Below are 26,651 nucleotides of genomic sequence, written 5' to 3'. Positions count from 1 at the left end.
GGTACCTGTATTCTTGCTTCAGGAAGATCTATTTTGGCTGCTAGTCTTTCTCGAGCAAACACATCTGGATAATGGGTTCTCTCAAACTCTGAAAGAGTAAGTTGCATTTTCTATGTTGTGCCAGAATTATACAAAATATGTCAATCAAACCTTGAATCAAGCTGGTTCTTGCCTCCCCACTTCTGTAACCTCCAACCAGTTCTCTTTAAAATGCTACTACTATTAGCATTGATTATACTTGAACTATCCCATCAGAAGCAAATTCTATTTTCTTTGGAATGACATTCATTCAAGATCTCTTCTGTGGCCTGAATTAGCCATATCATTATTTTTTTTTTTCTTTATGAGAAGTCAGACTTTTCGTCTTTGAATTACTGGTACATGAAAAGAAGAAAGGAAACACACACTGAAAAGATGCCCAGAAAAAAAAAAAAAAAAAAAAAAGACAGAAAAAGAAACCTTTTCAGATCTCTGTGCAAGGGCCCTGGCTAAATTTAGCTCTTTGTACTGAAGATGTGGCATTTACTTTGATTTACTGCTTCTCTACTTTGAAAAACTCCATCACCTTTCTCCAGGGCCTCAATTTGCTCTTGGGTAAAGGATGTTCTATTTCTTTGCAGCTTCCGCTTCAGCTGAAGTCTCATCTGGGCCTCATCTGAATCTTCTCCGTTGGAACTGATGGAGTTGGTATTCTCTCCCCCTCCTTCCTGTTGCTGGCAGCCATCTGGAACAAAAAGAATAGGACAGTAAGAGAAATTTGGAATAACTTGGAGCCTCCAAAAGGAGCCTCAAATAGCCACAAACTCCAAGAGCAGTCTATTCTGACAGTCTCACCAAAACTCCCAAGGTAACTGTCAGCCTTCATTCAATAAAAGATGTTAGTGACCTATGTTACCTGACCACCATTTTCTTTCTGTCTTGATCAAGATGAGACTGTACAATTTAGATACTAACACATACTCTGATTATCTTAATGCCACTCTTAATGCCACTCTATATATTTTGTTGAATAACAAAACAGGTGCTAAAGTTTCCAATTAAAATGATCTTTCATAACTAACCTTGACTCTCCAAATGCCTCATCCAGTTCCTTTTCCTTAGAGAATTTATTTACCTATGGCTGTGTTGGGAAAATAAGAGAGTGATGTTCAAGATTTCAGCTGATCTATAATCAGTAATTCCTATCTAATCAATTAGATGTTGATAGGTTTGTAGAAAATGCTATTAAGAAACCAAACCAAGCTTGTAATCTTTAAAAAAAATATTTATCTAGTTTTTATTTGAATTCTGCACAGTCAATTTCATTTTAAAGGTTGTGAATTTAGAAGTGCTCGCATTGTTCTGCAGTTTTATTCAACTATTGTATGAGTGCGCTTTGCCTTGACACCTATTACGAGCACAGCTGTAATTATATCATCACCAAGAACAGGCTATAATTGCTGAAAATGGAATTTTATATTTAGATAAAAGGACTGTCCATTCTTTGTAATGTGTTGCACCAGAGAAAAGTAAGATTTCTTTTAAATTTTTAACGTGTAATTTTAAAAAAGAAATAGTAGAGAGTTCACTAACTAGCTAAATACGCTATGCTGCAGCTGAATCCTTGGCATATCATTTAAGTGGTACATTTTTAATTAGGGCATTTCCACCACTTTTAATGTAATTTCTATCATTAAACAGGGGAAAGTTTTATTGTTTTCCCTTGCTGCATGGAGGGCAAGATGTGCATGCTCTAAGGCTAGCTGTCTCCTCTTGCGCCTGGCTGGAGAGGCCACAGCCTGTCTGAAGGGAAGGACTCAGCCCTGGTTGGGCCCCTAGGGCCACTGCATGCTAGGTCCAGGGTCTTGGGTCCTGAGGCCCCCAAGGGATACCAACAGGGGCTGCCCACCCCCATCCTAGAAACTTGGTCAGTGGGGGGGAGGGGCCTCTAGGGGGCCTTGGTGGGAATCGACTTGGCCAGGAATATCATTTATAACCAGGAGACAATAGGCAGCGCCTTCAAAGAGTTCAGGGAATTGTGACAGGATCTAGTGGGATCTTTTCAGGAACTTTGAAATGTTTTAAAACCCCAACTTTCTCCCCCATTTAAACAGGCGGATTCATCGGCACTGGCCACCATATGGGCCCTTGGAGATCTATTGAGATGACCACCAACACTTGAATAGCGAGGGGCTGCTTTTCAGCGCCGCACAATGCCCCGCGAGTAAGGGAAACTATTAAACTCCTGGGGCAGGAGCGTTGGCAAACTTTCGTGGGCAGAATTTTGAGGCCACAATGAGCGCGGACAACAAAAGGATTCTCTTGAGGCGTGCAGCGGGCCACATTGTGTTACAAGAAGCCCAGTCAACAGACTTTTCAGTGAAGTGTGTTAACCCCTCTGCTCTGCTATCATTAATCACTGTCCGAAGTGCGGGCGCCTCAATGCTATTTAGGGCGCTTAGTTGGGGGGAATGGATGGGGGGCCAGGACAGGGGGTGGAGGAAGGCAGGGGCGGTGGATGAGGACCGGGGGCTTGTGGTGGGGGTAGTGAGCGGGGCAGGCAGGGAGAGTGGAGACCAGGGTGCGGGGTGTGGGGGAGGGAAGCCGGGAGGAGGGGTGGGGGCCTGGCTGGGGGGTTGGGGGAGTAGGAGAGGGAAGAGGTATAGAAAGATGGAGGAAGACAGAAGGCTCCGAAGAGACAGAGGCTGGAAAGGTGTAAAGACAGAAAAGAGCGCTGAAAGGAAAAAGAGAGGAGAGGGTCCAAGAAGATGAGGAAAGAGAAAAAGGAAACTGACAGAGAGAGAGACTTTGTGAATGGGCCGTGGCTCTACTTTCGGTCCTGTTGCGCTACATCAGAAAGGTGGGGGGCATCGAGGGAGCTGCTCAGCTGAGGGAGTGACGCTCACTAATGTGTGCCTGCACCAGTGTCTGCGCTAATTTACTGCCCCAAGTTTCCCGGTGACTTTTCAAAGTGTTTTCAGGGAACGAAATGAAGAGTTCCTTTTATATTCGGATTTGGTCAACGAGGAAGACTTTAGAAATACACGTTTTGGGCCAACTAGAAAGGCCCATCAGTTATTGTTTTTGGAAAGCACAAACGAAAACCAGCGATCATTCGACCTTTAGGGATGGGAGCGCTGTGGATAACGCAATCCCATTTCGCCGGAGTGACCACTCACGCCTTCAGGAGGCCCCACCTCAGTCCTTTTTCTGGCACATTCGATCTCGCCAATTAAACAAAGCTACTGGGTCTGCCTCAGAAGACCCCAGCAGATAGCATTCTCTGCTCGGGTTTCTTCTCTGACGTTTTCCTAATTTTAAAAGGTGGACATTTGCACACTCTCTTCCTCTCCCTTTCTTCCTCCCTCCCACGACACCCCCCCCCACGCACACACACAACCACACTCAGAAAGCAGGCGCAGTGCTAACTTCAGAACAGACATTTAAGGGGAAGAAAGTCAACGAGGATGAGGAGAGCTCGTTTTTAAACCTCTTTGTGAGGGGCGTGGGGGAAAAACACAACAGTGGAATTAGAGGCTCGTCAGGAGAAACCCTTGGCTGCAGGATCCCTCCGCGACCCGCAGAGCGAGCGTGCACCACGGAAAGTTTGTTTGCTACTCAAAGTAGCAACTGTTCGCAGCCAGGCAAGGCCGGAGAGGTCACTCTTAGACTGGGCGCCGCCGCCCCCCTTTTCTCTTCAATGGATTTACCTTCCACTCTTAAAGCTTTTAGCAAAATAAAACTAGAAGTTGGATCTCGAATTCCCCACATGATAAACCTAAGTGGCAGACAATTAAGATATCTTCTTTAAAAGGCGCCCCCACGGAGCGCAAAGAAGGGGCCTTCAATGGGCGCCGTCCACCTTCCAGCCTAATCCGCGAGAAGGCGAGTGAAAGCGCCTCCCATTATCCCGGCCCCAGGACCATCTGACGCTCGGGACAGGATTTGTTTCCTGGAAGAAGGAGAAGAGAAAAAAGAAAGAAAGAAAGAAAAAGACGCTGGGAAATAAAATCATTCCTTAGTTTCTTAGTGTCTTAATCAGTGAGGCGGAAAACAAGCAAGAAAAGATAGCAACCCGGTTGCGGCACCTTTTCAGCTCTAGAGCGCGGATCAAAACATTGTAGCATCTGTTGAAAAAGAGACTGACTAAATCCTATAGAAGGGCCTGGGTATTATGGGGAGGGGTGGGAGGAGATAAGAAAAAGTGTCTCCGTGATCCCTAAAACCACCAAATCGCTGGAGAATTGGGGCTGGATAGAGTTGTCTCTTGTTGTTGTCAGCCCACGTCGTCGCAATTTTATTCAACGCCGCATGTCGTTTATCAGATGGAAACCATATTTGTCTCCCTCTGAGACCTAACCTCGCCTTATGCTTTCGGAGTAATGGACTCTTTAAAACCCAAAACCGGCTCCCTGGGCCGGGAAAAAGGGCGGGGGGTTGGTGGGGTCTTCTTGGAGCAAAAAGGTCCGAGGACTCCCGGTGCTCGTCAGCCGCCGCCACCAGCGGCCCCCATGCCGGGGACTCCGCGCTCCGCTGGCGCCACGCGTCTTCCCCACTCAGCGGGGGCTGCGGGCAGGCCCAGGGACCAGGCCCAGGAGTGGAGGCTTTTGCGGGGCGGAGGGGGAATTGGCAGTTGGTGAGCTAGAATGCCCTAGCAACTGGGCGTCTGAAAGTTAAAAGCTCCTGAACTAGCGCCACCTCCCGCCCCAGCCTCCACCACCAGGTCCTTGCAGTTAGGCTCTCGCTTCCCGCCCTCACGATCCCATCAACGAAAAGCTGCCCCAACCCAGCTCCACCTCTGGTGGCAGTGGAGGGGCTGGTAGAGCTGCTGCCCTCGGCTTCGGTCCGAGCTCTGGGAAGCAGGAGTCGGGTGTCCGTGTTCTAGGCCCCGGGCAAACATGAGCCCTCGCGCCCAGGGCTCAGCCCTCAGGCCCGGCCATTGCGCCCCCAGACCCCCTAGCCTGACAAGGCAGGGGAGGGGCTGCCGAGACCTCAGTTTGCCGGGAAGCTGGGGGCGGGCAACCGGGAGTGCGAAGTTCGGGCGTCACTTGGGTGTGTCTGGTGTGCGCACGTGGGAACCCTACAGTTTCAAAGGTCAGGTGAGGGTGTGGTGGTTGCTCCCTAGTCCTCACCAGAGGCACGAACCCGGAAAGCCGCGGTTCGGCCCGATCCGGCGAGCAGGCTGGCAGGTCGCCCAGGGGAGCCGGGGCCCCGAGCGTAGGAAGGCCTCGGCCGGCAGAGCGGCCGCGCTGGGAAACACGGAGTCAGCGCTTTGCTCCCTATCTTCCCAGTGTCCGTCCTATATTGTTTTCTGCTCTTAAAACTGACATGTCTAATTGGCAATTGGTGCCGAATCGTGTCCAGAGGTCTCTTGTGGAACATTTCTACAGCTGTCTCCTTCAACTAGACGCTTATTCATGTCGCCTTAATGAGAAACAAAACGTTCTCTAATGAGCAATTACAGAGCGACAGGATTGTTCCCATAACAAATTCTTGCGAGTGACAGAAGCATCCTTTGTACCAGATATTTCGCATACTGTTACCGATTTTCCCTCCTCTAGCCCGGCTCCGCGGAGGCCCGGGGCACCCAGAGAGGGTCCGAGAGCGCACGGACGCGCCGGCAGCCCCGTCAGCGTCCCCGAGCCGCCGCCCCCGGCCGGGAGCCCCCAGGCTTCGCTGTGCTCCGGGGAGTGAGACGCCACGTCCCATTATCCCGCATATTATCTCCTTGTCACGAGGACAACAAATACCTATTAATCTTCGGAGTAAACTGTTTCCTATTCTTGACCAAGCTACCTCGGTGTATGAGGGGAGGGGAGAGCCAACCGACTCGGCCCCACCCCCATCTGCTCCTCTTCTTCCATCCCTTCTTACAGATCCTGGGACAGTCCAGGTTCTATCTTTCCTCCCAGCCCCAGAGTCGCTCCCGGCACCCCGAAATCTGGCTCACAGTATCCTCATCCTACTCTTCTATTCAGTCGCCACCCACAGAGAGTGAGAACCAGAGGCCCAGAGGGGAGTAGGAGGTAGGAGCCCAGAGGGTAGGGTTGATTTAAGTTAGGAGATCATTTCCAATGCCCATCCTCAACTCGGCCCTGCATCTCACTGCTCCCTATCCCTTCTCATATGCACCCTATTCATAGTCACATAATTTGTCAATTACAGCAAAAAGCAAAACGATACAATTATGTTTACCTTGCAGTCTGTCAGTGTGTTAACTTGTCACACTTCTACAGCAAGGGGGCTCTCCGTGCATTTTAATGGCAAATTTGAATAGGGCACCACGCAGCTAGCTCTGTTCTAGCACTCGCATACTCCTGCCCATAACACACTCAAGCACACACACCAGCCACATTCATACTACTCCTGACATACACAACCCTTGAACTCCCAGGCCAACCAGATAGTTCTACAAACACCACTACAAAGCAAGTCAGTGTGTCCCAAGCCTTTGAAGAGTCTCTGCACTACATTCTCCAAGCACAAAAGCCCCCAGAGAGGGAAAAGGTTAGGGGAGAAGATGGGAAGGGGCTGCATATATGGAAAGTTTGAAGATGGATGCTTGGGTTTTTACCTTGCGCAGGTTGCCCTGGCACCGATGTCCCCGGATACCAACCCGGGCGGGTGCCCCAGCTTCCGGTCTGCCCGTTCAACATCCTTAGTTTATCATACATGCCGTCTGCGCCCATCTGTTGCTTTTCGCTAGCCAGGTTGCGAAGAACTCTGTTTATTGATGACACCTGCAAATCAAACCAAAATCAAACCAAATGGTAGTGTCTCCTGAAGACAGGTTTGCCCTGTCTTAAGTCCCCATTTCAGCATCTCCACCCCTTAAAGAATGACCCATAATACATTAAAACCAAACCAAACCAAACCAAAAAACAAAAACAAAAACAAAAACCCTCCCAGCCACCCTGGGACAGTGGGTGGATTTGCAGAGACATCGTGGAAAGAATGCCAGCCATCACTTTGAACATGGAAACTGAGTTAGTCAGATAATTGGAAGACTGGGGAGGAGGTCCTTCACTGTTGCTCAGTGTCTCTGGTGACCTAACTCACCTGGTTGCTTTATTTTGTTAAAGATCCCCCCCTCCAATGTTGAGACTTGGCTTAGAGCTTTCATTCACTTTATTTGTTTTATATTAGGATAGAAATGGATATTTCACACCCGAAGGAAGGAAGGTTCAAGCAGGTGGATTTGGAGGAAGCTAGAATCTGGTTTTTATTTTCATTTTCCTTCCAAATTCAAGTGCTTTTCTCTGCATGTCTCTGCCTTCTACTTCGCCTCATGCAAATTAGGTAAATAACCCCGCACACTTGACTCCCATTTTCCAGAAGGTCAAAAAAAAAGGTCAAGGTGCTCCTCTCAAGATCCCCAGGTACAGAGGAGACAAATGTGGAGCAGGGAGGAGAGACAGAAAGAAAGACACTGGCAGGAGGACAGCAGGGGGAGGTAAAGAAAGAGATGGTATATAGGAAAGAGCATGGAGCTTAGGGCAGGGAGGGAGAATGTTCTCAGTGAACTTACACTTGGTATGTTATCGTTGGTACAGACCCCCTCGGACAGTAATCTGTCTCGGATTTCCCAAGCAAAGATGGACGGGCACTCCCGCTTATACTGGGCTATTTTGCTTACAACTTCTGGAGTCGCTACTCTCGGTTTACTACCACCGATTGCCCTGGGTCTGATGGAGCCAGTCTCGTAATACCTGCCCAGAATTTTACTCACACATCCGTTGGACACCTGCATAGGGGAAGTGGACAGAAAACCACATTATTAATAATTTCAAGACAAAAATAAAATTGTTTAAGTATGCATTAAACAATGACAAGCTTACGTTTTGATTGTCCAGCACTTGGACTTTTGCATCTGCATGGGTCTATAACACAAAAATATACCTTCAATGGTATGAGAACTTACTGTAGAGAGTTTTTTCTTAAAATTACATTTGTAGCCCTAAAAACTACAAATATGATGATACTTTCAAACAGTTTGAACTAAAAAAAAAAAACTAATTTAAAAGTTTGTAAAACTGTTTTTGAAAATAAACACTGCCTGAAGATGCATCAAAATGAAGTCAGATTAAATTTTTTGATCTGACCTTGTTTAAAATTGTGTTATGCTTTAATGTGCAAAGGGGGGAAATAAACTGAATTCTTATTTTTCTTAAAAATATGCCCAATTGAGTAAATGTGAACAGGGAGGGAGGCAAACAGCATTTGTCTTTTTAAATCAATATATATTCTTCATGAATATGAAGAAATCAAACAAATATCTCAAACTCTGAGGTAAGCATGGGATGAGGGAGCGGGGAATGAAATTATGCTGGTTTGTATAACTCACTTTATTATCATTCATAAACTGTTACCACAATGAATGTTTTCACCAAACAAAAAGAGAAAGTTGTGGGTTTTGGTTTTTTTTTAATTCACACACACAATTTTTTTTCTTAAGCAGATGAATTATCTTATGTGACTGACCCAGGTTGAAAGAGATCGGGAAGGATGGTGGAAGGAAAGGGGAAAGCGGAAGGCAGGGGAGTGGGGTGGGGACTGGAGTGGGGGGTGAGGGTGGGGGGTCCATAATTAGCAGCGTTTACAGTAAGAAATGAAGAGAGGGCGTTGAGAGTGGAGGGCCGCGGGGGCGGCGAGTGGGGCGGCGCCGGGAGGATCACCTGCAGAATTCGGGAAATGTCGCACGGCCGGGCCCCGCTGTGAGCTAGCTCTACGATCTTCTGCCGGGTGGAGTCCGGCAGTGGCCGCCCGTTGACAAAGACACCACCGAGCTGATTCACTCCGCTGTGACCTGAGGAAAGGGAGAGGAGAGCAGAGCAGAGAGGAGACGAGGGGAAGAAGAGTACAGAGAAAAAGGATGAGGGAGAAGGAGGAAGAGGAAGGAGGAGAAGGAGAAGAAAGAGGAGGAGGAGGAGAAAGAAGAGAAGACAACCACAATGCATCCTGAGCTCCCTGCCAACCCCAGCCAACCTCAGCCATCAGGTCCCTGCTATCGATCAAAAACGACAACAGGACCTCGCAGTCATGCGGGGCAACGAGCAGACCAGCCCAAACACAGCCGAGCTCCTGCCCACCAGACTGCAGAAGCGCCGTGCAGACACATGCCAATGAGCAAGAACACACGCACCTCACTATCGCCTTCACTCCAGACGAGTCCCCAGCCCTCCGCTGCCCTTCATAAGCACCCCAGTCAGCCTCTGAACCCGCAAGGTGCAAACAATCGGCTCAAAAATATCCTCCCAAAGACTTCCTCTGAGTGTCACGGCAAAGCGTGGGTTCTACGAAACCCACATTGAATCTCCAACGTGTCTGCATTGTTAGAACTGTGCTAGCAAATCCTACAGCTCTTCAACACTCCCTCGTACGCTAGAGTCCAGAAATGGTTGCTGTCACACTCTGAACTCTGACGAAGGCACCACACAAGCATGGGTTAAAAAAAAAATGGAGGAGAAAAGGGAAAGAAGTAGGGAAGAACCAGAACAGCAAATCTGTGGCTAGTGTCCCCTAACCTGGGTTTCAGCACCTCCACTGTAGGCTTGAGGGCCAGAGCCCCTGATCGGCTCCAACCACAAAGTAGTCTGCCTGCTGCAGTGGGGCGGAGAGCTGGGAGTCTATTAGCACCGCCACAGCTCGCTTTACTTCCGCTGCTAAACACGGCCCTCCCCACGGCCAGGGACAGATATAAGCAAAAATAAAAAAGTGAAAAGAAAACGAAAAGACCACACCCCAGAGTCCCCTATCCCTCCTTTATCTTGTTATCCCACAACCTCACCCCATTGTCTAATCTTAGGTAATAGGGAGAGGGAGTTAATGCCTCTCTGTAGCCCCTTCCCCAGAAACCACAGCCGCACAAATAAAGCCAATTGCCGATTTCCACTTCCTTAAAAATCTCCAACCTGCAGCCCCGACTCTAGAGAGCAGCCCTTCCAGGAGAAGACGTGGCTCTCCGCTCAGCTCTCCTCTCTTCTCCTCTCCTCTCTTCTCCTTGGAGCCTCTGATAAATTGACTCCAGGAGTCTGAGCTTCTTAGCAATAAATAAGCTCCAAATATAGAAGAGGGGGGAAAATATGATGAGCCTCTCTGACATTTGTCTTTAAAATAAAACTAGCTGCACGTCAAGTTTGAGCTTAATTTCTGGAAATAGGCGGAAGTCGCTCTGGATCATGCATGGAAGGCTAATTGAAAAGATCAGTCGGGGCGCTTGTGGCAGCCTTGTCACTTTGTGACAGTGCTCCGCTCCGGGAAATTGCATCGTCACGACAAACGGGACCGTGATAAAACGACCCTTTCCGTCCCTATTTGTAGATTACTCAGACGAGATTGAACTGCACTCATTTCCCCTTCGAGGGGAGCCGTGTTTTCAGGGTAGCCGAAGGCTTGGGGCAGAGGTGAGGGGGGGCGTCTGACTAAGGCGGGTGCTGGAGCCTCAACTCGATGAGAAGTGACAGGCATTAGGGGGATCTGGGCTCCGGCCGGGCCCAGCGTGAGAAGGGACGTCGCCGGGACACCGCTTCTCCAACAAAGCAAGGCCTACTCCGAGCTTCCAGTTTCTCCTAAATTCATTTCATTGCCTTCCTTTGCCTTGAAAGACCCTTCTATTGCTCCAGCTAAGGGGCCTCCCCCTTGGGCAAAGAGAGTCTTCCGGAAAATAGGCTGTCTCACAGAGACTGAGACTTTCCAAACTTCATGCACAGCCTAGGCAGCTCCCAATCTAGGAATGCCAAGGCATGTGAGGCCGCCTAATCCTAGACCTCCCTCTTTCTCCCCCAGTGCAAAAAGCGATGTGCCACCACCTCCCCAGCACCGGCGGGTGCTGCCCAGGGCCAGATAGCCTCTGCCAGCATCGAAATGGCAGCGAGGAAGCGCAGCTCTAAATTCCCCTTCAGAGGTTAAGCCTCAATCATTGTGTCCCTTCCCTAGGGATGGCTGGCGCTCTCGCCCAGTGGTGATGATTATGCGCCTAGAATTCAACCGCGAAGCATCTAATAGGAAAACATATGGTGTCAATTTGGATGCTCTGGGCCTCTCGCACACCCGGGAGCGAGCAGCACAAAGCCCTGCAGGCCTGCCTGCGACCCCGCACCCCTTGGGGCCCGCCTGCCAGGCCGCAGTGGCAAACGCTCAGCGCCATGCACCCCAGCCTGGCCAGCCTGAGAGCCAGCGGCTGGGGACACTGAGCTGTAGGGGGAGAACACAGCAGTCAGGAAGGGTGGACAGAATCCTAAGCCTCGCCTTGGAGCCAAGCCCCAGGGCCTGTCAGGTTCTGCACAACTAAGCTGCCTTAAAGTTCACCACCTTTGCTTCCTCTCCTATGCTCCACACCCACCAGCTGCAAAAGCACCAGGGGGTGGCTAGCGTTTCCAGGACAGATGGATTTGGGTGCTGCGGACCCTCCTCCATCTGCAGTTCGGCGAGGGAGGGTTGCTAGAAGACTTAGGCCTTTCTGCACTCCTTAGAGCTGAGCCCTTAAACGGCATCCAGACTGCACACCTCAACCAGGGCCTAGTTTCACTGGCCTCCAGGCTCCCAGACCCAGGCTCCAGACATGCCGTGTCCCGTACTGGTACCCATGAACTGGCCAAGCAGGAAGGTGGGCCAGGGGCCCGAGTTGGGTGGGCAGAGGTAGGATGGGAGGCACAAGAGCTGGGGAATCAAAGACACTGTGGACCTGGAATGACCAGGACCCACACCGTTGCAACTACCAGGGCAGGGCTTCTCCAACTCCTTGGCTCGACCCCCATTCTGTTCCTACACACAGTAAACCTGCTCTGGCAGGCGCCCTGTAACAGCCCTATGATTCAAGTGTACCACTTCTACCTCACTGCAGGCCTGGGCGCCCTGCTCCCCTAGCCTTCCAGGCCCCTATCCGGAGTGAGGAGGGGAGGAGCTGCCCTGAGAGTGACTGAGGGAGGAGAGCCCCCACCCCACCCGGACGGTAGAGACATTCAGTCTTGGCTAAGCCCAAAGGGGCCTCCTTCTCGTGCAACTAGGAGAAGCCTCCGCCCTGCCCTGCTCAGCCCAGCCCCTCTCTCTGGGGTCAGAGACCGGGCAGGGGCGGGGAGGGGGTGTGAGTCACAGGATTTGGGGGGATGGGGTTTCTCTACCGCAGCTTCGCAAACTCTTGCGGGCTGTTCTAAAGGGCCCAGCCCCTGTTCTTCCAGGAGGGAGAACAGAGCAAACACCCTCCCCTCTTGGGTTGCCGGCGCAGAAAGGGGTGCAGCTGCCTCGGGTCCCTGGGCCTCTTCCCTCAAGCAGGGCGGCCTGGCCAGCACTGACGCCGTGAACCTCTGTGCCCTCCCTTGACCCACGGGTCTGTGCGTCCCCAGCCTGAAGTCCAAAGTGTCCCCAGCCCGAAGTCCAAAGTCCGAGAAATACCGGAGGCACTTACTGTTCTGCATCTTGGCGCTGGCTGGGGGCCGCGAGATCCCACGGGGCTCGAATATGGGGCTCTGCTAGCAAGAATATAGGCATTAATCCTGGGTGCACTCCAGGTAAGCCTACATCCCAACAGAGGATGACCTGGAGCCAGGACAGAAGAAAGCCCCTTCTTTAAGGAAATGATCCACTCAGTCGCTTAGGGCAATGTGAGGGTCATCCAGTTCTGCCCTCCAGTGCATGCAGCCTACTCTTTGGACTACAAATACTCCAGTACTCTCAATCTGTTTTCCCCAAACCACTTAGTAGTTAACCCTTTAATCAGGAGAATCAGTGACCCGATTTTGAAATTTTTCTTCCAACTGAACAAGAGTGAAGAAGCATTCTGACTCTTTCAGGTTTTGGAACCCATAGCAGCCAATGTAGAACTTGCCTGAAATCTGGGATGTCTGTCCACTCTCACAATAAAAGGTCTCACACATCTGCGCACCCCTAGTTAAAGTCTTCCCCCTAAGACAAAACAGAAGGAGAGAAATGTATATGAAACTGTGGCTCAAAAGTGTAGGCCCATGGGCTCTCTGATCCATATTCTCAGAAAGAAAAACAAATGCATCAAGGGCTCAAATTCCATAAAACCCTAAATCCCAGAGTTACACCCACAGCAGCCTATTCTGCAGAAGTCCCCACCTTTTGGTAGTAGCTGCTCTGGCCTGGCTTGGGAGGTTTGGAGAATCTGACAAGTTGGGACCCCATTTTGAAAAAAAAAAAAAATCAAGAACCAGGGAAAGGAAAGGGGGAGAACAAGAGAGACAGTGGGGCTGCTGAGTACAGACTAAGAGCTGGAGGGAAAAAGGAATAATACCTGAAGTTTAGAGGTGAGGGAAAGGGGACCGTGGAACTTCAGGGTGCCTGAGGGTGCAGGCTGAGGCCGACTGAGAGGGCTTAAGAGCCATTACTCCCTCTTTCCTTAAAGAATTTTACCACCCTGTTTGACCCAAGCTCCCCAGAACCCAACTCTCTGGTTACTCCTTATCGTTCACTCTCCCCATCAGAGCTTACCAGTCAGGCCCCATCTCCACCCACCTCCCAGACTTTCTGGGACTTTGCAAGTGGCAAGCCCAACTTTTTCCCCCCAAACCTCACTTATTGTGATTAACTTCTCTTTTGGTGTTTAGATCTTCCCCCTTTTTACTGTACTGTGACACACGCTGTCTAGCTTGCCTCACTGCTTTAAAAAGTACGAACAGGAGGGGGTGAGCGTGGTCGACAAAGCCTGCAGACAGCGAACAATGGCTTCTATTCTCCAGCTCTCCCCAAACCCAAAGAGCAAAACCAAGTCTCCCTCACCAGCTACACAGCTTCCAACCAAAGGTACCAACAACCCACCAACTCACAAAGGGAACAGAGGGACACTTTTTGCTTTGTAAGTCCTGACCCAGTGCTAGTCCCCAAGGTTACCACCTCCTCCACCACCCCCTCCCTGTCTTCCCCTAAGAAGAAGGTTGGGGGGGATAGAAAAGTAATTTCTTGTTATAAATATCTGGAGGTAATTGTGTTACTGGTGTGAGTTGTTAGGGGCTGTAAAAAGATACAACGGCACCGTGGGGAGCTCAATTGGGAAGAGAGAATTACAATAAAGAACCCATTTAAAAGGTTTGCAAAAAAAAAAAAAAAGAGGTAAAATAATTAAATAGTCACAGCATCATTTCTCCCTGTTTAAAAAAAAAACCTAAAATATTCTTTCTTTTTCCTCTTCTGCCTATTACGATTATTAATTTTGCCTGCCTGCAAGCAAAGAATTCCAAGAAGCACATCTTTTTTCTCTTCAAGGCCATTAATGGTCGAATTTATTAACTAGCTGGGAAACAGCTTAAATCCATAAAGATAAACTTAAAAGGAGGACTTTTTCCCAGCTGCTCAATGCAGGTTGGCAAATATTGGTAACGACAATTGGTAACAGAGGGCTAACTAGTTACCCTTAGCTGAGTTGACTTCCAAGGCCTCCCTCCTGTTTCTCAGTCCCCAAGACCACAGTCACACCCAGGAAAGGCAGAAAACCCAACTTTGCACAGAATGCCCCCTCCACAAGGTGGGATACTGAAACTGCACATAGTAGCAGGCGGGTAAAGGGAGAGTGGAATTCCCCTAGAAGGCTAAAACTTCCTAAACCCATACTGTGATCCATACTGTACTCAACCACAACCAAATGCCCCCATCTCAGCCGGTACGTTCTTGGAACCATTTTTTAAAATCCACTAGCTGATTCAAGAGAGGCCTAGCCGATTAATTTTCGAAGCAGCTGCAAGGTGGAAGCATTTCAAATTCCGGTTCTACTCCTTTCCCACCCCCCTCTCTGCTAAGAAGCTATCTAATTACTTAAGTAATCGTTAACACTTAGTGCAAAAGCAACCCGGGAGCCAGGCACCGGACACCCGGAAGCAGTCGTGCACTGGGAGGCTACACCCACCCCACCCCCCCAACGACTCAGCCACAGCCAAAGCCCCCCAGCTCAGCCCCTGGCATCCTATGGCCTTAGCCAGGTCAGAGATCCACTCCGGAAAGGAAGGAGTCTCCAGACACCTCAGAGTCACCTGGCCCTTGGTCCACTAGGCCACTGGGCTCCTGCCTCCCTTATCCCTGACCCAAGCCTTAGCTTCTAAATGCTCTTGTTTTAATTACTTAATTCTCAAAATTCATCTCCAAACTTCTTAGCTAGGGTGAAGGAGAGAGCTCACTTTCGGCCCTCCCGGCCCCAGCCAGAGAGTAATTACCAATTAAGATGACAAAGTTTTACTCTCTAGGGCCAAATAAGATAACAACTAATCAAACTGCCTTTAGACATTTGCAAAGGTCACCGGCTATAAAAAATGTAATGTCAATGCAACAACTATTATTTCTCCTCCGTAAATTCGCTAGGCTTTCAATCTCTTTGCTTTCCATTTCATTTTCTGCTCCTGCCCCTCCTCAAATCTTCCCAAATTCGAGTTAAACGTCCAATATGGCTTAGGGAGCTTTGGATCAAATTAGAAAAAAAAAAAAGAAACCATCGTTCACTTTGTTTTTAAACTTTCTAGAAATCATTCATGGTAGAAGGCCGGGTTTTAGCACTTGAAAAAGAAAGCATTTCCACTTGAAATTCAACTCCATTTCCCCCCAATTACACTTGCTAAAATTCAGGGCTATTATGGTGCAGAGAGACTGAGAAAATCTGCACAAGGAAAGAGGCAACAACTTTATGAACTTTGAAAAGACACTTTTCCTCCCGGGGTCTTAATCGAAAAGCTCTCAAATTACTCAGACTAATTAGCTGGGAGAGGATGTGATCAGACCAAGGGGAAACCAATGCTTTCATGTCGAATTTCCAAAGGCCTCACAAAGAAAAAAATCAGGACCTTTAGACTGAAAAAAAAAAAAAATCCACCTTTCCACCTTGAAACTTGTTGAAATGGCAACACCGAGTGCAGTTTTGTCAGAGGAAGACAAGTAAAAGTATCCACCGAGCGCTGGGGGCCGGAGGACGGAGAGGACCCCAGCTTTCGCAGGGCGAGGGCCAAGGTTGGGGGAAGCCTGGGGAGCAGAGTTTTCAAGTTCCAAGCTCTGCGCTCAAGTTGGGGGCTAGAGCTTGGGGGCTTGATGGAAGCTGACAATCCTCCCGCTCGGCTCTGAGCTCCTCGGAGCGCGCGTTCGACCGCCTCGGCCTGCCTGGCGGCTTCCTTCCCGGCTCATGCTCCCTCGCTCTTTCTCTCCTCTGGCGTGGGGCTGCCTTGCCGACTGACTGCTCCGGCTGGCGGCGGGCGAGGTGGCCCTCGGCGCTCGAGTGCCAGCGGACTCCTTGGTGCCCCGGCAAGCGCCGCACAAAGCCGGAGGGCGGGCGGCGCGGCAAGCCGGCTCCTTCGGCGCTCCCTCGGCGCGCCCGCTCCCTGCGCGCTCGCTGGGCCCGCGGCTGGACAAAGCGGTCGGCGGTGGTCCGTCTCTGCAGCCGTGCCCGGGCCTGCGGCACCGCAGAGCCTCTTCGTCCTCTCCCGCGGGCCGGGAGCATTTGGCGACGCTGGGGCAGGGAGCCGCGGCGGCTGCGGCGCCTGGAGCCTCGGTTCTTCCAGCGAGCTCAGCCCACACTGGCGCTGGGGTTGAGCCGGCCGTCGGCCCCGAGCCCGGCGCCGCTCCCGCTCGCTGGCGGTCGCCCTCTGACGCGGGCTTTCGCTGGAAGTAGAAAGTTTGGTCTCCTGCGTGGAAACTTCTCCAGCCCAACTCTCCCGGCGTCGCAGTGGGGGAGGGGACCGGCGAGGGGGAGTAAGGAAGGGGGGAGGAAGGGGGAGACCTGCCTGAATATTGCAATAAAAATGAAGCGAGAAGAAAGAAGCCTACTCACCTTTATGAGGCATCCTCTCTCGTCAAAGCTGCTGTCAAGAGTTTTGTTTGGTTGGGGTTATTTCGCTGTTGTTGTTGCTTAAAGACCACAAGGGTTTGAAATGACGGTGTTTTAAAGGAGTTGTTGGCGAGAGTTTTCTCCACGGACGCTGCTGGTTTGGTTTGTGAGAGCAATTCTTAGATCCCTGGGAAGGAGACAGAGATTGACAATAAAATGGGCTGTCAGCGGCTGGAGAGTGAGAGATAAAGAGTGTGGGTGAGGGAAGTGGCTGCAGCCAGCACACCTATGCTGATTGGTGATGGCTCAAGTGTGTTAATGTGTGTGTGCCGGCGCCCGGCCTCGCCTCCACCGCTCCTCACTGGCCCATTAGCGAAGCCTGACCTCTGTCATCATCCTCCAGCAAAACACTTCCTCCTGCGCCTGAACCAGAGCGGGAAATGAGGCCGAGCCACGGTTCGCTTTTCAAACCCACTAATCACTCCGCAACATGCAAATGCACCGATCGCTCCCACACAAAATATTGCTTTATGCAAAGCAGCGCCGGGGCCTCGCGCCAGCCGATTGGATGCTCCCTCTCCCCGCCTGGTGCAATTGGTCCGTTTGTTTGAATATGAATACACTTGTTTTCGGCTCCGCCGGTGGGTCCCGGCTTTTCTCCCCGGTGCTGGGCCCCCGCGCCTGGGTTCTGGGGCTGGCGCTCGCGACATCTCTACGCTCCCAGCGCTCTGGGAATCTGCATTGCCCGCACCGTGGCCGCGAACTTGAGGGTACGAGTGAAGGCCGCTGGGCTGGGGGTCGCAGCCCCCACCTCTTTAAGCTGGGCGCGGGACTCCCAGCTCTTGGAGAAAGCAAGTTTCTGTAGCTCTGCGCGGACCTTTCTTGCCAACTCCAGCGCAACATGGCCTGCCGCCCCGCCTCCGCCCCCCCCCCCCCAATCTCCGCCAGGGCGCTGGGACGCACAGCATAGCAGTGGCCGAGTCCTAGCCCACCTGGCCTCCAGAAAGAAGAGAAAGGGTGCGTGAGCCGCACTGGGTCCCGGCAGGCACACTCCCGCGAAGGCCGAGGCGAAGATTAGGCCGAGAGAAGGCCGCCTGGCTGGGAACTCGGCGAGGCCGGGCGGCCTTCGCAGTCCAGGCCTCCCGGGCCTGCTCATTCCCCCATTGTCGCCCCCCAGGCCCTTTCTTCTGTCCTTTCTCCTTTCGGAAGGCGTGGTGCGCAGTGGAGCGGAGGCACAGCCGGGACTGGAGAGGCCCGAGCAAACACGGCCACTTAGTTTGTGTACAGAGGATTCTTGTGAAAAGCCCTGAAGAGTCCTCACCAAACACTCACCAACTTCTCCCACGTGCCATTTGTTGACTAAGTGAGGCTGTTTTTCCAGGGGCCCAAGAGGAGGGGACTCGAGGGGGAGATGAGGGGAGGTGGAGGCCTGGGGTGGAGGGAGACAGCCAACACTGGGAGTGTGTGTGTGTGTGTGTGTGTGTGTGTGTGTGTGTGTGTGTGTTCGCGCGCGGGAGCCGCCGCTCTGGCCAGCGATATCGGCGTGTCAGCGGTGTATCCTTGTGTGCCACCCGTTATCTTGTGTGATGCGTGGGACTGCGCACCACGATTCCCTCTCTCGGGTCTACTCAGTCCACGGAGGCAGCTCCCCTTCAACTGTTGCCAGAAAACCGGGGAGGAAAGTAAGTAAATGGCTTTTCTCTTCTGACCACACACCAGAAGTCCATTTGTTGAATGCCTGACGATTAGGACACACCTCAGTACACTCCAAAGGCGCCCCTCGGTGCCCGCAGTTAAGGTGACAGGGGAGGGAGCGCCTGCTTAGTCTTGCGAAGTGCTGGGCTCTCTCGGAGCTTGCAGGCCATGAAGCAAGGAAAGGGGAAGGTTTGGGATGGGGGATATACACCAGGAACTGGCAAAGGAGAATGGGGTTGAAAGAACTGAGGCAGGCAGGCTGAGAGGAAGCCACCTCTCTGTATACTTGACTCCTCGACTTATGAAAAGTGCTGAAAGTCAGAGCTCATCAGTAAAGTCTGTGTAACCAGAACTCAACTCTCGGCGCGGAATCCATCCCTGGGAGCTGGGAGCATGCTGCCTTGGGCCTCCGGGCCTAGTGTGGGCCTCACACTCTCGCCCCCAACCCGACCCAGCCGCGGCCAAGAAGCTGGGCAGAGCTGGGGTGGCGGGGGCGGGGGCTTGGAAACGGAAGCCTCCCCTGCCCGGTCCAGGGTTGGAGTAGCACAACCCGACCACCATCTCCGCCTGCGTATGGCCCTTCCTGCAGCCCAGGAGCACTCAGCGTCCGAAGAAAACCCAACCACAGTGGCTAAGAAGACTGCGCCCGCTCTTGGGTCGGCGGCCCCCTTTGCGAGACTTCGTAGGACCGCGACTTTCAGAGGAGCCCAGGAAGTGGGCACCGGGCGGAGGTCCCAGATAGGCGAGAGCCTGCATTCTTTTTCTCTCTCCTTTTACTTCTCAAATAATTATTAAAGAAGTTCGGGCTCAAGTCCACAGGGCAATAGTGAAGTAGGGGAAAAAACCCCAGAGACTGTCCGAATTGGAGGCAAATATCATTTTTACAACCTCTCAATTAGCGACCCAGTGGATTAGCACCTTCTTAAGCTTTGCCTCGGAAAGAAGCAGCCGTAATCTTGTTGCTATTTTCCCCCAGGGCACTGGCTCTTTGAATCAGTTCTCTCTCCCACCCCTCCCACCCTCGCCACCCCACCTCACCTTGGAGAAAAAGTTTTAACAACAAAAAATCATAAGAGGCGAGTAGCCGAGAGTGAATGCCACTGACGTCATTGGTGGGGGTGGGGGCTCAGAGAAGAACTCTTGAAAACCCCTCTGCACAAACAAGAAACAAAAAGGACTTGGCTGCTTCCAATGTGTCAATATTTAGTGGGTAGGGGGTGGGAGAGCTCAGCCTGGAGGGAGGCAGAACTTTCAAAGTTTAAGGAGTGGAGAGTGAGATTTCCTGTTCTCTCTAGGCGAGTCTCAAGGAGGGTAGAGGTGCTGTTCTACCTCTTGGGTCGCCTCACGCCATCTGACAAGTGCCTATTCTGGGGACGACGCCGCCGTTTAGGGGGCTGCGACGGAGGTGCAGGGCACCAGGGCCAGAGGTGTGCGCAAAACAGACAATTCACAGATCGCCATTTTAATTGTGGCTTCCAGCAACCATCGAGGCCCACTTGCTGCCCTCCGAGGCGGGTGGGGGTGGGTGGGGGTTTGGGTGGGGAATGGTAGTGCCTTCCGTCCCGTCTCGCCTTTTCCCGCCTCTCCCCAGGTCCCCTCCCCCGCACCCGCCCTTCGGCACCCGAGGAGGACTTCTCTTCGGCCTGTTCCCGCAGGGGCTGCCGGGTCATCCCACCCGGTAGGGGGAGGCTGTCTTTGCCGAGGGAGTCACGCTGGGGGATCGCCGCTCGCTCAAGAGTGCCTGAAGCCTCTGGCCAGTATTGGTGCGTAGGTGAGAGATCAGGCAGCATCTCACTCCCGGCGGTCCCTGGCATTCTCCCATGCCCGCTCTCCAGGTTTCCGGTCCGGAGGCGGCCTCTGGCAACTCAAAGACGTGCCCAGCTCTCGGAGGATGTATGTTCGGTTCCCAGCTTCGGAACCAAGAGTCTCCCACTCAGTGTTGCGACATCTCTGAACTGCAGTTTTCCACCGCCAAGCAGAGGCATGGTGTTGGAGCGCTGGGAAGGGTAGAAACGAGCTTTTCTTTGAAGGAGGGAAGTCTCCGCAGACACCTGAGTCAATTTGTAGAGCTTCAAACGGCTCTCTCTCTGCAGGCCCTGGGAAGGTGGGTTACCCGGATAGCGGAGCTGACGAAACGGGTCAAACGAGCACCAAAGGCAAAGGGGCGCCTTCCGCCGGGCTCGGGGTGCCTCCTCCACTCGGGGCCTCTCTCCCTCTCTTCTCCGGCAGCTGCGGGTTTCCAGCTCACCCGGCAGCCTCGGGGAGTCCAGAGCGCGGGGAAACCGAGCAGAGCCCAGAGCCGGCCGGTCCTCCAGGCTGTGGCCACGCTAGACTAGGGAAAGCCGCGGTGCTCTAGCCCTTCCTCGCCTCCTGCCAAACGGCAAGTGTGTCAGAGCGCTCTCTGGGTTCGATTCTCTTCCATTCGCATTAGGTGGCAAGCGTCTCTTTCTCTTCCCCCTCATCCCCGAAAAATACTTTTTAAAAACATTGTCCAGCTGTATCTCCCAGCAAAGAGATCCCTGCAGCCCAACAGGTCAGACTCCTAAGGCTTTGCTTCCCGGACCCTATATGCTGTCGTCCATATAGAGACCAGGTTTAAAACTCTTGATGTATATAGGACACTTGCAATCAGTTATTTTTGCAAATATGGTTCCTAGGAAAGTTCTTTCCATTTCGTCACCTGGGACAGTTCCCTATCTCTCCCTTCCCTGTAACATCCGCCATCAAGAGACAAGTGTTTAGCTTCAAACGAAAAGCAAGCCAAGGCCACCTCAGTCCCTTCTTCCTGGAAATCCCCTCTCTAAACAGCTGCTTGTTTTAAAAGCCAGGGATTGGGTCCTGCAGTTTGTCCTAAAGCAAGCAGGGATCTGGGGCTGGGAACTGCGGGTTTAGCGGGGAATTTGAGGCAAGGCAAGAAGGAGGGAGCAAATGTCATGGCTGGTTCGCTGGAGCAGCCAGGGAAGCAGAGCTAAGCATATCCTGACCAGCTTTTAAAATGACGTTGATTGGGACAAGCTGTTCCCCACCCCAGTAAGAGTTAATCTGCCTGTTAATCAAGGCACTAAGGGGCTCAATGTGAGTTTTATTAGCGATTGGAGAAAAGAGGCGGCAGCGAGGGATCAAAAGCCGGAATCCCAGATATTTGTCAACCCGGTCACCAAAAAAAAAAAAAAAAAAAGTATTTTCAATTAGAAAACAATTCAGCGCTTTTCATCACTTCCTAACTCAGTCTGATGCCCAGGGGCAGCCAGGGGCGAGAGGTGGGGGAGGATCTGCCGGTTGGCTTCTCGGAGTTCAGCCAGCGAGAGTTTAAGAATCCTCAGCCTGGGGCCCTGAAGCCTCAAATTCATTCCTCCCAAGAGAAAAGAGAATGATAAATAAAACAATTTATATCACCACCAATATCGACATCCATCCCTTCGGGTCAGCTCCCCACTGCTCAGGCCGGGCTCCTGCGCGGGGTGGCGTCTGGCCCCCGCGCGCCGCAGCGGGGCGGGCCAGAAAGTTGCCGCAGCAAGAGGGACTTTCCTTCCGTCTCTGCCGCGCTGCCCTCTTCTGCCCCGGAGGGGCGTTAAGTTCCCTTCGGTTTTCCTTTCAAATTCCAAAATAAATAAATAAATAAACGCCCAGGCCCTGGGGGAATTTGAGTAATAACTCATTCAATAATCCAAATTATATGAGAGGGTCTGAGAAAAAAGGACAAGCTAGCCGCATAGCCCTCCTATCAAGGAGGGCACGGGAGTGAGAAGGCGACAGAGGAGGTCCCCGGCTCGCCCTGGGCGCGGAGCGAGGACTCTGGTCAGAGGTAATTATGTCACTGCGTTTTCTCGCCGTGACAGCCGAATAAACACAATCTCCAATAAACATCTCTAATGAGGGAGGAGGCCCAAGGATGGCTGGGTTTGATTTATGACTGGAGGAGAAGGTCCACTTCTCACTGTGAAGCGGGCAACCTGCTCGCCGCCCTGCTCCGGAGAAAGGAACCCGCAGAGGAGAGGACCCAGGCCCAGGTAAGGCTCGCGCCCGAGTGGCCACTTGTCTCGTTCTCCTGCTTCCCGGAGGAGATGGGCGGGGGCGGCCACGGCTTAGGAGTGGAGCGGCAGTCCCAAGCACCTGTCACAGGTGCCTGAGTTACACACGTCCTCCGAAGATGCCCCCAGAAGGTCTAGAGAGGGGGCGCCAGGAGCTCAAGCGAGGTTGTCGGGGGAGCCCAGGCCTGACCTAGAGGCCTCCTCAACCTCTCAGGCTGGGGCTCCCGCGCCCTTTCTAAGCCTGTTCTGGCTTCTCCCACTGCTTGGGGCTGGACTCCTGGAACTTTCGTCTAGGGGAACCAAGAAGTTGGGGGTAGTTTCCTCCCTGACCCACTTTGGAGAAACTTCTGGCGCCCGACCTGGGTCGTCCGAAGGCAGGAGAGTGTGGCTGGGCGCTGCTTTCCCCGGCACTCAGAGGCCCGGCTTCTCTGGCGCCCACAAGCTTCCCACCGAGGCAGCGAGCCCAGCGCCGGCGGTAACCCGAGCCTACATTCTAGCTCAGTGAGAATCGCTAATTATTAGGTCTTCCGAAGTGAAGCTCAAATCACATGCAACGGGCTTTACGCGCTGCCCGGCTCTACGGGCAGCATTCTTTCGTTCTCCGCTCCTTTCTGAGAAACGAACTCCTATTCCTAAGACTTTGTTTCGGTCCAGTCATCTACACCTTGCAACCGCGGGAAACTTTTGCTGCACTTAGCCCGACCCTCGGCGGGGCGTTTCCACGCGCTCCAGGCGCGGGTGGGGACTTCCGCACGCGTGAATGTCGTGAACTGCTGTACCGGGGAGTTCTGGGTGCAAACTGCACCCCCTTCCCCGCATTTCTCATGGTCGCAAGAAGCTTCTGCAGACAGTAGCGTAAGATCCCAGTCTCCATCTCCCCAGCCCCTCTCACCCCCAGCTCAGCACCCAACTAGAAGTCCACTCTGGAGACTGTAATTTTTTTCCACTTTTGCGGAAAAGCACGCTCGGCAAAGACAAGACTCCCCCACCCCTATCCTATCCCGCCCTCAGTAACTCCCCTCCATCTTTGTCTCCTTTTAAAAGCAAAAGTCAAGCCCTTGGGCTACTTGGGGCGGCCTGGTTTGGGGAAACCCGTCGCGGGCAGCAGAGATACGGCGCAGGTCCCGAGACTGGCCCAGGCCGGAGCCCGGGAGGTTACCTGGGAGCGGAGGGCGGGGAGGCAGGTGAGCCTGGCGGCGCCGGTTCCCACACTTCTCACCGCCGCTCGGCAGGGGAAGTGGCAGATCTGACAGCCGCGTTCTATGCGAGGACCTGCCCCAGAGTTTAAATGTCAATGATAAGAAAAGAGGGTGCTCAGGCAGGCGCTAACTTTCCTTAATATCCACGCCAGCGTGGTCCTCATTGGCTGCCCGACTCGCGTGACGTCATGGCGGCCAGAGTTGGGTTCAGCTCTGCGCAGACTAGCGCTCGCGCCCGGCGGGAGCCTCCCCTCCCCATCTCAAGTCCGGCCCGCTCCGTGCCCTGCCGCGGCTTTCCTGAGCCCGGCCCTTGGCTGCCCACGCCCAACCTGTAGGGGCCTGCCCCGCCCTCCTTTAGGCCGTAGCGTCAACCCCAAGGAAACTAGTCCTCCTGAGTGTGATCTTCCTCCCCGTCTGGCACGCGAGCCCCTGCCCCTAAACTGGCCAGCTGCTTTTCTGGGTGCCCACCAATCCCCTCCTCGAATCCCCCAAGGAAGTCACTTCATCAGAGAGACCGGAGGCGGCGCCTGGTTGAGAGGGAGCTTTGGCAGGAATCGTATTCAGGAGGAGCTCGAGGAGCGATTGGTATTCCAACCTGGCCATCGAGCCTTAAAGTCACCAGCTGGGCATCGACAGGGGCTCCGGGGCCGGGATGGGGGAAGGGAAAGAAGGGCAACCCCAAACGGCACCGGCCCAGGCTTCCCTCACCCATTTGGGCTAAAAGGCTCCAGCCACGTAGAAAATATTAGGTGATTGTATTAATCTTTGACTTGGGGGTTAACTGTTGACTTTGTGGCCTAGGGGTGGGAAATAGGGAAAATACCCAGATTCTGAAGTTGAGTCCCCTTCCTGGAGGCAAGGAAAGAACAGAAATGGGGAGAGGTTCGCAGGATACCGACCTGGTGGCCTGTGCTTGTTTTTCCCTCACCTGCTGTGGACTGGGAGACTGGCTTAATCGAGTTGGGCCTGGCTATCTTGTGACGGGGACTTAGACCTGCGTTGTCATTCTGGTGTCTCCCTCCCTCCTCCCAAACAGGGGAGGGGGCTTCTTAGTGTCCAATCCCTTCCTTTTCTGCTTCCAACCGGGTATCGAACTTGGAAGTGACAGAGGTCCGGCCCAGAGGGGCAGGGGGCAGTTTACTAGGTGGCGGCAGGGGAAGTGGTGGGGCGTGGAATCGCCTTTAGGCAGCTCGTGGGAGGCCTAGCTCTGTTGGACCCAAGTGTGTGTGTGTGTGTGTGTGTGGGTGTGTAGGCTAGAAGAGGGGGCGCCTAGGCTGGAGAAGGGCCCCAGGGCCAGTTCTTGTGCACCTTGCTTGGCAGGGTGGGGGAGAGAAGAGAGCACAGAGAACACAGATGGCACCGAGGCACCAGAGGTCGAGCGGTTCCCGCTCCCGCCCCTGGCACACCTGGATAGGTGTGGGACTTCGCAACGGGCAGAGAGGCATCTCCAGGCAGCCTGCCTGACGCCTCCTCTTGGCCAGGCCAGCTGCGTGATGGACTTGATTTTTTTCTTTCTTTTTAAAATTTTTTGCTCAGCCCGTCGAGGGTAGGCTGGAGATAGAAAAGAAAATGGGACCCTGTTGGCAGAGAGGTCTAAGCTGGTGTTTTATTTATTTAGAAACGTTCCCCACACTCCTTCCCATCCCAAATCCCTGGTCTTCCAGTGTCAAGAACAAGGAGCATCCATCCCTCCACCGACCACTCTAATCTGGGCCAGGACGCATCCTTGGTCCTGCCTCCCCAAACCCGGCTCTCCTAGGGAGTGGCGCTCAGGGAGGAGTTAGCTCTGGTTTTTCCGCGGTCATCAACCACCTCCTGTGACCTAGTTTCTTGGTAAGCCCCTAACTCACCTCCAGGACTTGGTCCAGTTCGAGACCCCAGATGTCCTGAGGTCTCCCCCGCCCCTTGGTCTGCCTTGGAGTTTGGATTGCGGGTAGGCCCCGGGCTTGAGTAGGCCTTCGGGGCTCCCTAGCTTCAGTCCGCGGCTCGCTCCCCACCCGCCCTCTCTGTCCCGACCGGAGGCCGCGGGCAAGGCTGCTCCCAGCATGTTTGGAGTACAGGCCATTAAGTGTGCGCGGATCCCTGCAACCCAGCAGGGTGCTCGAGAGCGACGCTGGAAACGCCACGGCAGCCGCCTTCTTATCTGCCTGTCAATAAAGGGCGCCCTCGGGCCGCGCGGGAGCACCGGGCGGTGGAGGCGAGGCCGGACTAGGCCCTTCCGAGCTCCTGGCCAACGCACAAGCCGCTCTCCATTCGCCCCGGGCACAGAAGGCAGGGCGGGAGGAAGCCCGCGCTGGGGTGGCCACTGGGAAGGATGCAAGTTGAGTCGCCGCGAAGCTCGGTACCGACCCCACTGGCTAACTGGTGGCCTGGGACTACTCTGGAGATCCTCCCGGAACCCGAGAGCCGGGGAGCCCCTTCAAGACTGCCACTCGCTTTGTGGGCGGCTCGGCCTGGCGGGGCGCGGGCCCTCGTGGTGCCCAGTCTGCGAGGCCTGGCTTTGCCCCGCCTGGGCAGGGGCAGACTGTAGGCCGCACCGGCCAGCAGCGCCGGCACAAGGGCACCAAGGGCGGCTCGGGGGGCGTCACCGACGACTCGCAGTCTGAGGATGAGGAGTGTACCCGAGGCGGGCTGCAGGTGGGGTGCAAAGGGCCAGAAACGGGAAAGGAACCCCTTTCCTTCCGGGCTTCCCCTCAGCTCTCGCCGGCATCCAGGACAGTCTTACGCTCTCGCTCTCCAAGACAGCAGCGAGCGAGCTCGGCAGCCCCTGGGTCCGCGGGGTTCCCTGGTCACCACTACCCCCACCCCCGACCTGTGATTGCAGGGAAGCCCAGAGCTTTCCTTCCAGCAGAGGTGGGGAGGAGGGTGGGGTTGAGGGGCCTGAGATTGAGGGTAGGAGTGGAGGAAGGGAGTGAGAGGAAAGATTAAAGAGCGAGGTTTAATGGGAAGGAGACGAGGAGAGACACTAGAGATACCCGTTCTTGGCTTGAA

At 53.3% G+C, this 26,651-nt stretch overlaps 1 protein-coding gene across 3 annotated transcripts in view; it reads right to left on the bottom strand.

Annotated features, from left to right (window-relative positions):
• Nucleotides 1-23,760, bottom strand: part of PAX6 (paired box 6) — a 28,885-nt gene extending 5,125 nt beyond the window's left edge. Inside the window, exons 1-9 of one of the 3 annotated variants that reach the window (XM_031459846.2) lie at nucleotides 23,621-23,760; nucleotides 16,739-16,922; nucleotides 12,803-12,879; nucleotides 12,383-12,443; nucleotides 8,655-8,785; nucleotides 7,508-7,723; nucleotides 6,554-6,719; nucleotides 566-724; nucleotides 6-88 (exon numbers count right to left, since the gene is read on the bottom strand). In XM_031459846.2, coding sequence (XP_031315706.1) covers nucleotides 6-88; nucleotides 566-724; nucleotides 6,554-6,719; nucleotides 7,508-7,723; nucleotides 8,655-8,785; nucleotides 12,383-12,392 — 765 coding nt within the window. In that variant the 5' untranslated portion in view covers nucleotides 12,393-12,443; nucleotides 12,803-12,879; nucleotides 16,739-16,922; nucleotides 23,621-23,760. Of the gene's footprint in view, nucleotides 1-5; nucleotides 89-565; nucleotides 725-6,553; nucleotides 6,720-7,507; nucleotides 7,724-7,817; nucleotides 7,860-8,654; nucleotides 8,786-12,382; nucleotides 12,444-12,802; nucleotides 12,880-16,738; nucleotides 16,923-17,119; nucleotides 17,230-23,620 lie in introns of those variants that run through there. The other 2 variants (XM_064492476.1, XM_011000446.3) reach the window with 2 other exon arrangements.
• Between the last annotated feature and the right edge of the window lie 2,891 nt (nucleotides 23,761-26,651).

Source organism: Camelus dromedarius, chromosome 12 (genome assembly GCF_036321535.1).
Source record: "Camelus dromedarius isolate mCamDro1 chromosome 12, mCamDro1.pat, whole genome shotgun sequence".
In the NCBI taxonomy this organism is placed as follows: domain Eukaryota; kingdom Metazoa; phylum Chordata; class Mammalia; order Artiodactyla; family Camelidae; genus Camelus; species Camelus dromedarius.
The sequence above is the reverse complement of the archived record's forward strand: the minus strand, read 5'-3'. Positions and strand labels throughout refer to the sequence as shown.